At 40.7% G+C, this 15,460-nt stretch overlaps 1 protein-coding gene across 1 annotated transcript in view; it reads left to right on the top strand.

Annotated features, from left to right (window-relative positions):
- LOC128743191 (zinc finger protein 395-like) overlaps positions 1–15,460 on the top strand; it is a 213,591-nt gene that overhangs the window by 131,775 nt on the left and 66,356 nt on the right. Inside the window, exons 3-4 of the mRNA XM_053839719.1 lie at positions 2,295–2,431; positions 2,509–2,861. Coding sequence (XP_053695694.1) covers positions 2,295–2,431; positions 2,509–2,861 — 490 coding nt within the window. The remainder of the gene's footprint in view (positions 1–2,294; positions 2,432–2,508; positions 2,862–15,460) is intronic.

The raw sequence follows: 15,460 nt of genomic DNA, 5'->3' as shown, positions 1-15,460 counted from the left end.
TCAAAAAATTGCCGTTTTCGCCATGATCCCCCCAACCGGTTTTAATTTTAAGACCACCATCGGAAAGCTAAGAAAAAATTGCTCAGTTAGTCCAGTTCGACCTCATTTCATTTCACTCTATTATCTAATTTGTTGGAAACACTGTTAAGAAAAACCATTTTATATACTGGATAAATGCTTTTCCGATATGCCAAAGTATTTTTACATTACGTAGAGAATTACTGCTTCAAAAATAAGTTATTTTGCTCTTAGTTTTACATTAAAAATGGGGAATTGTTTGCTTTAAAACGCTGTATCTTGGGATCGGCAAAGAATACCTCGGGACGATGAGTGATTCTTTAAAAAAAAATCTGCGGAACACGATGAAGTTGAAATTTGTGAGATCAAATTGTCTTCATTGAGCGAAAAATGAAAATTTAGTTTTCAAATTGAGTTCAAACATGTTGGGCAGCACCGGTGCTCAAAAATAATATATTTTTTGAATTCTTTGGAGGATTTTTTTTGAAAATGTGAAAATAGTGTCTTTCTAAACTTAATATTTCCGAAGATATAAGCAAGCAAAAACAAGAGATTTTGACAAAATCGGGTATTTTACTTAAAATTGGAGGCGCTCCCATTAATCGAGGGAATGTTCGATCCGTACCAAATTTTGGATTTTTACTCTCTGACCGAAAACGACCAATCTGACAAAATTTGGTTCAAATCCGTGAAGGTCACGTTTACACGTTTGAACTTTTTCTCAGTCACTTGGCATGGAATGACTCATATTTCAAAGCATTCCATGTGACAGAACATAATTTTTCAAACTTTCTATTGAGTTTTCCACTAACACTTGAATTGAAATTGGATTTGAAAATGGTAATGAATTGGAGTTAAATTGCACTTAAAATTATATTTGAAATTGGAATAAAAAACTAGACTTAAAATTGAACATAAAATCGGTATTGAAATTGGACATGAAATTGGAATTGAATTTAAACTTAAAATTAAGCTTAAAATAGACTTGAAACAGAACTTAAAATTCCCTTTACCGCTGGACATGAAAAAGGGGGCTTGAAACTGAAACTAGATTTACGCCATTAATTTACGGGCATGAAAATCGATTACGTTAAAGTACAAGGTGCTTCCGTCGTAAGTGAAAGAATGGAGGCGCATGGTTATTTGTTGCTAAATTAAAGTAATTTTTTTTATGGAAATTCGCGTTTTTGTGAAACATTTTGCAGTAAACATTTTGTTTTACAAATTATTTGATAATGCAGCTAAAAATATGACAAAGTTTACAGCAAACTCGCTAACCGTTCCCTTAGTAACGTGATTAACAGTATCGGCAACAGCCTGCTCTTTTCCCGATTACTTTAATTGTCAGACGCTTCCACTTTGATTGTCATCCGATGGCATATACCAACTAAGATACAAGATAAGCTATCTTGGTGATAGTCGGTAGGCCGTCATTACGTCTTCTGATATGGACATTTCAAATCACAACATCCACATCCATGTGAATACTTTATTCAACAGCTCTGTCTTTCTACCAAGCAAATGCACAGCTCTTGTGTTATCATTCAACTGCATTGGTCACAAAAAAATTCGCACAAGTGCAATGTGAGCAATCGATTGACACACTATCGGTGCAAGTCGAGTCAGCCGCACGGTAAACAGGCCAATTCCGATCGATTACTCCGCCGACCGACCACCTTCGGTGGGTCGTCGCTTGTGCCAAAGACAAAGGTAGCTCCAACCGGCACTGCAGCGGCGACAATGAATAGGTGCAAGGTTACACACCACAATGCCGACCGGCCGCGCGACGTTGGCCTCGATAAGACTTGTGTCCAACCAACCAAACAACGTGAGCCCGAGCAGTGAGCCGGCTGCAGGTCCGGTTCGGTTTCTGCAATTTTACGGTCAAAGTAAATCGTTATCAGTACTGCAGTAGCGCGGTCGGCTTTTGTGGCCTACGTTGCACCGCGCCGGCCGTGAAGACAAAGAAACTGACCATGATGAGAAGGAAAGTGAGTTTAGTCTCCGCTCTCGTTCGTTCGTTCCGCTGCCCGTCGATGTCTCCTCGTCTCGGCTGCATCGCATTCGCCACCGATGCAGAGCTCCAAAACGATGTTATTGACCGATAATGCATTGAACTTGCAAACCGAGTCGGTGTGGTGTATGCAAGTGGCAAGTGGATCGCTGCGTCAATATTACTCGCTAGAAAGTGTGCATTTCATTCCATCCAGATAACAGCTCCAGTCAATGCAGCTGATCAAATCTAATTCATACTGTTCTCTTGTCCTATTTTGCAGATCTCGTAAACGACGCCCGTCATACTCACAGGACGATCGGGAATACTTCAGCATCAACGATGACGACCCGATGGACGAATGCAATGCCGCCCTGGTACTTATGAGTTTGTCCTGTTCGCCAAATTCTTCCGTGACGGGTAAGTTCGTCTAGACTTCCGCGAGCTTGCTTCAACTTGCGCAGAATGTTCTAACACGCTCTAACACACACGTTTAGGCTGGGAAACTGTGCTGGGCACCAGCTCGAGCAGTAGCACCACCTCGTGGAGCACCGGTTCGACCACACCGCCGCTCAGCGAGGATGGCCATTCCACGCCGCCGAACAACAGCGTCAGTAGCAGCAGCGGAATCAACAGCAACGGAAGCAGCCCAGAAAATAATAACAACAACAACAGCAACAACAATAACAATACCACCGCTACCAACAACAACAACAACAACAACGCGTCGATCACCGCCAACAGCAATTCCAGCAGCAACGAGACGGTCATTCGCGGACCCCGGACAACATCGTTCTCTGACGAAGGCATCGGAATGGATTACAGCGAGGACATGAAAAGAAAACGACGGGTAAGTACCTATAGCGCTGAGCTCTCAATTGAACTGGCAACCCGGTCCGGCCATCGAACGGCCGTCGTCGAACGTCCGTCGTCGCCAACTTGTCTGCCTTCGACTAGAGTGGCCTTTGACAAATCACGTGTTTGCACCCAGCAACGAACGCGCCCGAGTCGCTTCCTCAATCGTAGTTCCTCCCTCCAGTTTCTCTACCTAATTATCAGCGAAATAAGTTCAGCGCTCATTATTTCTAGACTGGCCGCGCTCGCCGCCATGTTGCATAAAACCAACGAAATGAGCCTGTTGTATGTACAATTCCAATTCGCGATAAGTTGTTCGTTCGGAAAATTAGCTGCAACGAGCCAAAGTCGAGCCAGCATATTACTGCAAAACTCGCAACATGCGAATTCAATCGAAAAAGCTCATTACGAGGTTTATTCATCAACCCGTTGGCTGAGGCGAATGGCGGTGGGTGTAGGCAGGGCGTCGGGCGGGGGTGTAAGGCACGCGCCAATCTTGCATCAGTATCGGCGGCCGCCGTCGTCGTCGTCGTCGTACCGCGATTGTAGTATGTACTTAGCTGCAGCAGCAGCAGCACTAGATGGATGCAATTGTACGGAGGGGGCGAGAGAGAGAGCGAGAGAAACACTAATGCGGAAAAGCGATCGGGAAATTATTTAACTAATCACCTCGGTGGTTGCTCTACAGCAGCGCTGCAGCGCAGCGGCAAGGCTGCAAGCCAGATCAGCTGTGAGTGAGCTTGCCTGTCTGCCCGCGTTGCCCGCGTTGCTGCACCGGCCGGCCGATCGGTTCCTGATGCGGTGCGGCGGGGTAAAATTTGAGGTATGAGCCGAACTATACTACGGCTAGGCAGGGAAAAACGGTCCCGTTTTGGGCGCAAAATTGGTTCCGTCCAGAGCAGTAGGTGCAGTCCAAAGGCCTTAAACTTCTGCCTTCTCCAATTTTGAGGAATCCCCTGTTCGGTATTTTGTAACCCTTGAACCATAGAGGACAGGTAACCTCTCCAACCCTTACAAAAGCATGCGACGTCTTCCAGTCTCCGCCATCATTTATCATTTTTATACGCCATTTCTATTTTGGTTAAGTCTGTGAGAGCAAATTGCATAAACTAGCCAACAAAGTCTAAGCTCATGTCCATTACCAAGTTCAACTTCAAATAAAATTTGATGTTCGATTTCGTGGCAAATGCCAAATCCTTTCAGTTCAGTCCGATTTCATACCCAGTTTCAAGTGCAGTTTTAGGTTAAGTGAAAACTTACTTAGGTGGAAAACTCCAAATAAAAGTCGGAAAAATATCTTCGGAATTTTTTAATGATAACACTTTTTTGTAGTTGAGCGATGGCCAAAAAATTCAGCTTTCAGTATCAGCATCTATATCAAATCTGTCTCCTGCTGGTCCTGAGGAAAAAAAACGGCAAAGAGCTCCGTCCGGAGAAAAAAGAAAAATACCGTAAGACAAACGGGATATAAAAAGAGGGAAAACGCGACAGACAAAAAGAAGACAAAAACTGGCATGAAAAAAAGAAATACCAAAGAAAACCCGTAACAGAATGCGAGGGAAAAGTGGAAAAGGAGAAAATGGGAGAATGAAAGGGCAAGGACCGAGGAGTCTGGAGAAAAATTAGAGAAAACAAAAGAGAAAATAAAAATAAGAGATAGGAAAGAAACACGATTAAGAAAACGAGGAAAAGAGGAAAGAAAACGATGATAAACTATACAGAAAAAGAGAGAAAATGGAACAAACGATCAGGAAAAAAAGGGTAGAAAAGTAGAAAAAGGAAAGGAAAAGGAAAAGGCAGAGGTTGAACGTCACAAACGCAAACGAAAAATTAGAAAAGGAGCTTACGGGGCAGAAAGCGAATGAGACTGGAAAAGAAGAAAAAATGGGCCTGAAAATGAGGAAACGCGGAAGAAAAAACACAAAAATATGAAAAAGAGAAGATAAAGAGGAAACAGCAGGCAGAAAAAAAGGGGAATACCAGAAAGCAAAGGAGGGAAAACGAGATAAACAGAGGGTCGATGGTACTGAAAAGTTGAAAAAACGGGGAAAAAAGAGAGAAACCGGAACAGAAAACAACAGCAATCAGAAGGGAAAAGAAGACTAGCGAGAGGGAAAAAACCGAAAACAGAAAAAGAGCTCAAACAGGATATAAAAGGAAAAAGATCGGACAAAATGGGATGTGAGAATGGGACAGAAAAAAAGAAAAGAAAAGTAAGAAAAACGGACCATAAAAAGATAAGAGAAAAAGATGGAGAAATGGTAGATAACCTGTTTTAAAGGGAAGGCTGGAAAACAGGAAGATAAAAGAGAAAAACGGAACTCACAGAACAGAATAAACATGATAGAAAAGAAAAATGGGGCAAAATGAGGGAATAAAAACGTGACAAAAATTACCAAAAAAAAAGATTAAAAACAGGAAGAAAAAAGAGTAAATGGGACAATAAACGAAGGGAAACGGAACAATACAACAGAAAGCACGGGACAGAAAGAAAGAAAAACGAAAAAATAAGAAACAAAAACCAAGCAAAGGGTGAAAAAAGAAGAAAAAACTGAATAAAGAGTGGAAAAAGCGGACAGGAAAAGAGAAAAAGAAGAACAGTAAATAGGTAAAACGTAATTTCAAGATAAAATTCGTGACTGTTCAAATCTAATTTAAAGGTCCAATGGGAAGTTCTATTTCAAGTGTAAGTGTATGTCCGATTTTAGGCCCAATTTAGTTCAATTTCAAGGTGAAATTAAACTCTGATTTTAAGTGCAATTTCGGCCTAAAATCGGACGTGAATTTGAGCTTGACGTTGAACATTAAATTAAACGTGAATTCGAAGTTTTACTTGAAATTTGAATTTATTTATTTTTCCTCTTTTCTGTTCAGGTTTTTTCCAGTTCCAGTTTTTTTCGCATTCCGTGCCGTTTTTTCTTTGTTTTTTTTTTGTTCAGGTTTGCTTTAAATCTCTATCCGTCATTCTTGTTTTCTCTCGTTTTTCTTTTTTGTCTCGTGTTTTCTGTTCCAGTATTACTTATTTTCGGTCCGGTTTTTCCTTATGATTTTCACTGGTTTTTTGCTATTTTCTTTCCCGTTTTCAGTCTTTCTTCGTCTCTTTTTCCCTTTTTTTGTTTCCAGTTTTTGTATTTTTCCTTATATTTCGTATATTTCCTTATGCTTTTCACTGTTATTTTTTTGTTATTTTTTCCTATTTTCAGTCTTTCTTCTTCTTTTTCCCTTTTTTGTTTCCAGTTTTTGTATTAATCTTCTTTCCTTTGTGTTGTATGTCTTCCTCTGTGCCGTTTTCCTCTTTTTGATGCCCGTTTTTCATTGGTTTTTTGTCTTTTTATTCTGTTTTTGGTTCCCTTTTTCTCCTTTCCTCTCTGGTTTGCTTCTTTTATGCGCCGTCATTATCTTTTCCGTTTTATCTGTTTTTAGTTTTGTCCCATTTTCATTCGTTTTTTTATCCCATATTTCTCCTTTTATAACCCGTTTGACCTCTTTTTTCCCGTTTTTCTCGTTTCCTATGTCGGTTTTCTTTTTTCTTTCGTAATTTTTCATTTCCTTTTGGTTTCTTTTGTCTTCCGTTTCGTATTCTCTTTTTAGTCTTGTTTTCCTGACTTCTGAAGTGTTTTCCCATTTTCAGGCCCGTTTCCAAACTTGTTTTTTGTGGTTTTCTGTTTCGTTTCAAATTGTTTCTTTAATTTGGTTACGGATTTCGTCTTCTATCGCTTTTTAACTCCTTTTCTTGCTGATATCCTTTTCTGACACGTTCTGTTTTCCTCTTTCAGTTTATCCGTTTTGTCTTCCGTTTTCGGTTTTCTTTCCCCATTTTATTTTATTTTCTGTTCCGTTTTTCTTATTTTTCTGATCATGTTTCTCTGCTCTCCTGCTTCTGTATTTTCTCCTTTGCCTTCCCGTTTTTTGTCCCGCTTTTTCTCTTTGCTTGCCCAACTTATTTTCATTTAGGGAATTCTGAAATTAACTTGAAATTGGATTTAAAATCGGAATTAAAATTGGATTTAACTTGTACCTACTCGAAATTGTGTTTGGAATTGGACTACAAACTAGACTTGAAATTGGACTTGAAATCGGAGTTGAAATTGGGTATGGAATAAGAATTCAATTTTAACTTGTCTTCTTCTTTTACAGCAGCATAGAGCCGGGGTTTCAAGCACTCGTCTCCATTCAACTCGCGTTTGTTTCCTTTGAGCAATCTTCCTTTCATGCATTTGGTCTTCGATGCATTTATTTTTAGCCCAGTTTTCCTAGACTCCGCTTTCAGTCTGGTGTAGATTGCCTCCGCCGTCGCAAAGTTCCTGGCTATGATATCGAAGTCATCTGCAAAACCTAGAAGTTGGCTATCCTTGGTAAAAATCGTGCCTCTCGTTTCCATGCCCGCTCGTCGGATCACCCCCTCAAGAGCGATGTTGAACAGCATGCAGGATAGACCGTCACCTTATCTCAACCCTCGCCGCGTCTCGAAGGGACTCGAGAGTGTCCCAGAGATGCGTAACTTGTTGTTTAACTTGTCATTGATCTTAAATTAAGCTTAAAGCTACACTTGAGATTTGATTTGTACCTAACCGGAATTAAAATTGGACTTAACTTAAACTATTTTTACGCAATTAAGTACTTATCGCGAAAATAGTGGCTGATTAAACTAAAAATTGGGGACTTCTGAATTATTTTTACTTTTATTGGGCTATTTTTACACAAATCTAATTCGAGATTGCCAAATAGAACTTATTTCGAATAGTATTTAGCCTTTATCAATAATGAAGAGTAGGTCAATTTACCTCCTACCATAAACAGTCTAGTTTTTAATTAAAATATAACATACCTTCCGTTGCCGGAACACGTGGATTACCTTTTCCAGTTCGAATCCTCACGATTCGAACCTTCCAGAGGCTCAACGCAACCTCCAACGCACTTCCTACAACCGCCTTACACGCAATGCCCCCAGCCGGACTCCATTAGTGCTAGCTAGCCAGCTGTGCAGCCCCATCCGATAATGCTGTGCCGCCGCTGCCATATCCTTGCACACAGAACGTGTGTGCACGCATTTTCGCTTCGAACGAGCTCCAATTCGCCTAGCCTATAAGGCCATCCAGTCCTGCAGTGAAGTACCGCGCAAATCAAAGTGGCCCGTGCCTTGTGGAGCATATATATTGCAATTGAACACTTGGCTTGGCTTGGCTTGGCTTGACTTGATTTGGCTTACTTCGGGTTCGTGCGGTACCTACGTACCTACCTAGTATACAGTGTTGAAAATTACCACATGCCACTCCACTGAGCTGCCGCTGAGTTGTGCCGTGCTGCGCCACGCCGACTCGTTCGTAGTGGTGGTACTGGCAGCAGCAGCGGTACAAGTAACGCTACCACCCCCTCCCGGTCGTTGGTAACCGACACGACTACCAACAACCGGGTCCCAGCAAGCGCTGCTGAGCTGCGCTTCGCTGGAGAACTCCACTACCAACGAGCCACACGATCGGCGCGCTGTTCCGCGATGGCACACAGCTGGCCCGCTGGATGACGGTGTGCGTGTGCATGCACAGTCGGTGTGCGGGGAAAATCATATGATCGAAGCGTGTGTAGGTTGTCTGAAAGTCGTCGGGCCCGAGACTTCAGTCATTAAAATTTGACAGTGCGGTGCAGCTGTGTGCAGCAGCAGTAGCGCGGTAGCAGCACGAATCGCGGCGGCTTTTCGCGTTTTTTTTCCTGCTTCTTCGCGTTCGACGACGACGAGGAACGTTACTTTATTTTTGGGTTGCCGTGTTATTATTTGCCTACAAGAAACTGCATTTTTTCGAAGGTTTAGTTGCTATTGTTGTTGTTCCCGGATATTGCAAGGATAGCCGGAACTGTGTGTGCGGTTAAACCTGTGCTTGCTTGCTTGCCTAGGAGTGGGAGTGCAGGAGAGAACAAAAACCGGTCGCCATTCGGCGCAGCGGAACGAACGAGACGGAGCACACGGTCGCGCGAGTGAGACGTGAGTACACTTTGGAAGATGTGATCAGTTTGCCATTATGTTTGAGGTTATGGAGGATGATCTTTGCGTGAGACGCAACAACCGCTCTGCGCGATAGTGCCATGATGCGCACACATCTTTTGGGACTGCCGCCATGTTTTCGAGTGATTAGACCACTGCAAAACCGTTTGCTTGCTTTACGGTACGGGGGGAGTGGGCCTTTGGTGGTCACATGCTGTACCAAAAGATGGCTGCCCGCTGGTGGGAGCGGGAGGGTGGATTAGTGGATCGAATGGCAAGCAGTCGAACCGCAGTCGAAGGATGCGGGAAGTGGCGGGACGAGTACAAGGTCCAAAATATGCGCTACAATGACTGTAAAGTAGATTGAGTAATGAGCACTCGGTATTGCTCGGTCGATTGCCATGGATTGTAGCGAGGGGGGAGGGGGGGGGGTTGGTGGCGAGCAGGTACCAGAGGCCAGGGGATGTGTTGCTTAGCTGTTTTGTGTTGTTGTTGCCGCTGCCGATCAGCGCCAGCTACGATGCGATGGTGGTTACGATGCTGGTGGTATTCGTGTCATTGATATGCGCGCGAACGAATGTTTTCACGATTTTCTGTTGCGCTTTTTTTTTCCTTGTACTTTACATACAAACTGCAATACACGAGTCGGTCTTCATCGGCTTCTTCAGAGTGTTATTATATTTATATTGTTGTTTATGGCTGCAGTCGGTGGTACCGTAGCCGTCATTATTACACAAGAACCTTGAAGCAAAGCCAAGCAATATCCATGCAGCAGTGCCGCTGCTGCAGTGGTGTATGAAAATTTCGTTGAATATCGCGTTATGGCATGGCTTTCAGCAGCAGTGCACGGGTTTTCCAAGTGGAACGCATGCAGAAGCTTCGAATGAATGCATGGCTCTGTGGTAACCAACAGATTGAGGGGGGAAAAGAAACAAAATCAGCTGAATGTCACTTCATTTTTTCGAGAAAGAGCGATATATGACCACTATCGGGTTGATGATGTTACGACGTTTGATGAGACGCTGAAAGTGGACGCCAGCTTCTGACTGGAGTGCAAACTAATGGAAAACGCAGATCCGTCTCCTATACTAGTTTTGCTGTGAATTTCGTAATTGGACGTCGAAGTGTGCTTCAAATTTGAGTTGCATTTTTCCTCGTGAACCAATCAAAATGTTTGAATTTGTTAAAGCAATACCAAACGTGACCAAAGTGTAACCATTTGTACAAAGTACATAATACATTCCTATGGAGATCTCCTGATGGATTTTTTTTTGTAGACAAAATATAGTACTTTCCTATGAAAGTTACCCGAAATTCAAAAAAAAAATTGAATAGCGGGATTTTTTTTATCTTAAATATTTCATAACTCATTAAATATGCGTCCTAGCGACAAACAGTCTTCAGAGAAAATGTGTATTTTAACATACTGAATAACTTTGTAGAATACTCGAAAGTAATAAAAAAATCGTGTGCAAAGTTATCGAGCATAATTGATTTTTGAGTGCCCTTTTTTAGCACATCATTGTATTTCGCAACCGGTAAAAGATAGATAGTTACTGTATTCAGCAAAGTTGCTTATTTTATTATGTTCTGCAAATTTTTGGATTAAAAAAAATTTTTTTTTAATAAAATTTAAAAAAAAACTCGTATCACCCTAATAGGTGAATTCACGGTGACCCTAATAGCGCAAAAAAATGCGCTATATTTTGAAGATAAACTTCTCCGAAGACACCACCCTTGGAAACTTACGCATTTTTTACCCAATTGCTAATGTCCGCTTGTTTTCGAAGCTGGACCACCATCTTTTTGTCTCTTTCCCGCGATTTGTTATTATTTTTTATTGTCTTTCGTAGCGTTTTCGGTTGCATTTCTTATCGCTATCGTTTAATCGTCTCTTCAACGCATTTTCTGCGTTCTATTTTAAGTCTTTTCCTTTTAAGTTTCTGACACTTTTGGTCACTTCTTTGGCGTTTTCCGGTGTCTTGACGTCCTTTATTTTGATCGGCTTTTCGCCTTCCTTTTATCACTTTTTCGCCGTCTTTTTTTCATCTCTCTGTCTGTCTCTGTGTTTTGTTGTCTTTTCATGGTCTGTTCGTCACTTGTCGACCTCCGTTCTTGCAATTTTTCATAGCTTTATTCCGACGACGGTTTTTTACCGTTTTCGTCGTTCTTTTTGTTGTCTTTTTTCCATTTTTGTTGTCTTTTCATCGCATTTTTGGCACTTTTACTTGTCTGCCTGTTTGTTATCAAGACAAGCAAAACTGCCACAAAAGACAATCTTTAAGACAATGTTAACCTGTTAACCCAATACCCTTCGGGCATATAAAAACAAACAGCCAATATGCTGTTTTTCACTGGCCTTTCGTCGTCCATCCTATATTTTTGATGTAGGACTACGTCTTTGTTTACTATACTGGGACCGGGTAGCACTTTGTGAAAACGAAAGAGAAGTGTAACGTTTGAATGAAAGATTTCAAATGCTAATAAAACTACTAAACTACTGAACGAAACTGAACAAATTATATGTCATTGGACAGATAAAATCATCAGCAATTTTATCTAGGGGGTAAGAGAGCAATTTTATGGAGGGCGTAAGAGGGGGGGGGGCAATGGAACCAAATTTGGCATTTGGGGGTTTTTGGAGGCATGAATTTATTTTATGATGGTTTGATCTTGTAACCTGTAATCTTGTAATTTGTCTTGTGATTTTATAATTTGTAACTAATGGCCCTTTTAAAGGCCACAAGCGAGTTAAAGCAAGATTATTTAAACAAGTCAAGCTACGCATAATCATACTTGATACCATAATCTGTGGACTGGTCATTCATTACTATTTCAACCTCTACGATGCACACAAGTGATTTTTAAAAGAAATCTCTATGTCTCAATGTTTGCATTTGCAGGCGTTGTACTTATGAACCTCCGTCCACGTATTTTCAAAACCACCATTGCATTCAATGAAGAATTTAATCTGAATATTTCGCTCTTCTCTTTTATACATTCACTCAAATAATGGCACTGACAGATTCTTATAAACATACATATGCCAGTAATGCAGTTTACATTAGTCTTTGATCTAATGATCTGATATAGTCCTACGTCACCCTTTTGTACAAACCTTAGGGCTGTACACCTTGTATTTTTTCCTTTTTTTGTCCGTTTGAAGCGTTTTTTGTTTTCTTTGTCGTTTTTGTTGCTGTTTTGGATCTTTTCGTCATCTTATTGGTGTCTATTCAACGCCTTTTTACCATCTTTTTTAATTTTTTGCTGTCTTTTCTTCGTATTCGTCGTCTCTCTGTTGTGTTTGTCGGGGTTTCGTTGAGTTTTTTGTTTTTTTTTATTGTTTTGGCGTCTTTACATCGTTCCTTTGTCATATTTTATCGTCTTTTATGGCTTTTTTGGTTGATGCCTTTTTTGATGTTGTTTCGGCGGGGTTTCATCGTAGTTTTGTCGTCTTCCGTCTTTTTTTTTTCAATGGGCTTTACGTCTATTTATCATCCTCTTTTCGTCATATTTCTGTCGTCTTTTTGCTGTCTTTTTACCGTTCTTACCTTTTCTATTTTCGCCCATTTGTTGTCATTTTATCGTTCTTTCGTCGACTTTTTGTCATCTCTTTTTTGTCATTTTTTTTCTTGACTTTTCTCGTATTATCATTTATTCGTCGTACTTTTGGTAGATTTTTCATCATATTTTCGTCATCTGTTCTCATTTTTTTTGGATCTGTTTTTTTACAGTTTTTATCGCATTTTTTGTTGCTCTTTTGGCGTCTTTTCGTCGTCATTAAATCGTCTTTTTTCGTTTTTTCTCTTTTTTTCGTCGTCTTCTGTCTCCGTTTCGCCATTTTTTTTCGCCTTTATGACGCTTTTTAAACGACTTTTTGTCATATTTTTGTTATTATTGCTGTTTCCCGGCTTGTCACGCTTTTTTCGCTTCAACTTTGCTCTTTTGATTACTGCGCCTCTGCCAAGAAGAATTTTTAAAAGTGGTGTATAGGGCATTTGTAGAATTAGCTACTACCTGCAATATTGTTGAAGTAAGCATTGCTCTGTCTTTTGTATTTATGGCGCTATAAGGCTGCTACCCCCGTTGGTAGCAAAAAGAGCGCTCTTTTTGCTACCAACGGCATTGCAACCCTATAGCACCGTAAATACAAAAGATCAAACTTTACGTTCTTCAGCAATATTGTAGATAATTACTAGCACTACAAATACTCCATACACCACTTTTTCAAATTATACTGTGGTATAGTCAAAAGAGCAAAATCAAAGGAAAAAGATTGTACCAAGCCTGGCTGTTTTTGTTTACATCGTCTTTTCCTCAACTTTTCATCGCATTTTTATCATCATTATGTCGTCTTTGGTCGCCTCTTCGTCTTCGTCTTTTTGTCGTATTTGCTGTCTTTTCGCTGTTTTTTTTTTGCAAAACCTCGGCTTTTTGCCAGTGATGTACAATGAGGGCGAGCGTAATCAATTCACATTTTTCTCACTAGCTTTTGCGTCGACGAGTCATCATGAATGAATAGGATAAGACAGAGCTATCAGTTGACGAAATTTAGATCGCTGATGAGCTGGCGAAGAGTCATCATCGCGATGGAAAATAGCAACATTGTTGTCTTATTAGCCCGTCTGAATAAAAGAGTTTGCTTTGCTTTTCCCGTGTAAACCTTAAGGAGAAAGGAAAAAAAACTGTCTTATTCATAAGGCCTATTGTCAGCTTAGTGTCATTTTTCAGCTTTCTTTTCTTCGTATTTTTGTTATTCGTATAATCATGATCAGCTCGTCATCGTATTTTCGACGTTTTCTGACGTCTATTTTTGGCATTTTTTGTTACTGTTTTTGACGTATTTTCGTCGTCATTTTATTGTCTTTTCTTCGTTTTTTGTCATGTTTTTATTGTCTTTTGTCCTTGTTTCGTCATGTTTATTGTCTTTTCGTCACTTTTTCCCACTTTTTTGTCTTTCTATTTCAATACAACAAAAATGTTGTCTTTTTACTGCCTTTTCGTCTCCTTGCTGTAGTGTATAAGTCATCTATTTGTCGCATTTTTGACGCTTTTTGAATATCTTCTTAGAGTTTTTTGTCGTGTGTTTTTGTGAGTTTTGTAACTGAAAGAAATTGAAGTTTATGAACTTTATAAAAATCCATAGATTTGAGCACTTGATCCGTAGAAAATTCCTGTACCGTAGAACTACAGATAAATCCGTAGATCTGGCATCACTGCTTGGGACCCCTTTATCTCTCAGCACTTATAACAACGGAAACGTCCAAAATACAAAAATAAAAATCTTTTTCCTTATTGGGTGGTTTCGAGGTACGATTCTGGTCTAACAAGCCAGTCGTCGTATGTTCGAATCTCGGCTAGACGATGCTGCTAGATAGAGTCAGTAGGATTGTTGCAGTAGCCCTGTAACCGTCCTGTCCTGTGATAGGCGGCTGTGAAATCTGTCGATAAAGAAGGGTCAAGTCTAAGAAAGACGTTTAAGCCCAAGACTTTGCTTTTTTTACGTTCTTCCCCAATTGTAAGCTCCCCATCTTTGTTTCCACAGCCACTTGCACAACTGTTTTCTTTCCGGAAATCTCTACAAAGAAAGACAAACAAAGATATTTTCCTTATTTTAACCTTTCTCTTTTGACAATGGCCACCTCATCAACAGAAAATTAATCAGCTTCCTCTGGTCAGCATACCCGCCCAGTTTGCTCCGGGATAAGATGCTGGTCTAACAAGCCAGTCATCGTAGGCTCAAATCTTTACACTTTACAGGATCTTTACACTAGCCCCGTAGTTTTTCCTTTAGTCTAATAACCGGCTGCAAAGCCTGTCGATAAAGAAGGGTCAAGTTCTTAAGGACGTTTATACCCATGGCTTTGCTTTACTTGGTCAGCATCCCCCTCGGCCACTTTTGTTCCTCAGTCAGTTATGGAAGAGAAGTAAATCATTTTTACATATATTTCTCCTCAGTAACTTACCTTCCAACCCCTCTCCCATCTAGCTCTCCATAACCTCCCGCGTCTTCTTGCGCAACTGCAATCGCTCTAGAGGCAAAATAAACACAACCCCTTTTGCTTATTTTGACCTCCACTCTTTGTTAGTAACCAACCCCTTCTTTGTTGAAGTTCTTTAAGCATTAGTTTTCTATACTTAACTTTTGTTAGTTCTTTTTTGGGGAGGGAGATACTGTCTGGTGGGAACTTGATGAAGTAGAAATTGTCAATATGTAGGTGAATTGTAGGTTGGATTGTTCAATGGCAGGTGGGGCTCGCTGTCACGCTTTTTCGGCTGGTACCCGAATGTTTTACTAACTAAACTACTGGCTCATCCTTATATTAGGTAGTCTAATAGACAGTTTTGTTTTATTCTCCCTACTCTATCACTCCACGCACCACGCACTCCCCTCGACGAAAGTTATTTTTTGTTGAATTGCGCTTTGTTTCTACCACCGAGAAGATAGACTGTTCTGTTCTCGATCGGTGCGATAGAAACACGTAATCTGTTGTCGGACGTCGATAAGGCAAACCTAGTGTAATTCACCACCCCGAGGTACAACGCAAAACTTACGTTTTTTGCGGAAGTTTGCCAATCTCTGGGACGTTTCCCTGCAAAGTTATCGCATATTTTTG

Source organism: Sabethes cyaneus, chromosome 3 (genome assembly GCF_943734655.1).
Source record: "Sabethes cyaneus chromosome 3, idSabCyanKW18_F2, whole genome shotgun sequence".
Classification (NCBI taxonomy): Eukaryota; Metazoa; Arthropoda; class Insecta; order Diptera; family Culicidae; genus Sabethes; species Sabethes cyaneus.
Note: the sequence above shows the minus strand (reverse complement) of the source record. Positions and strands in the feature narration are given on the sequence as shown.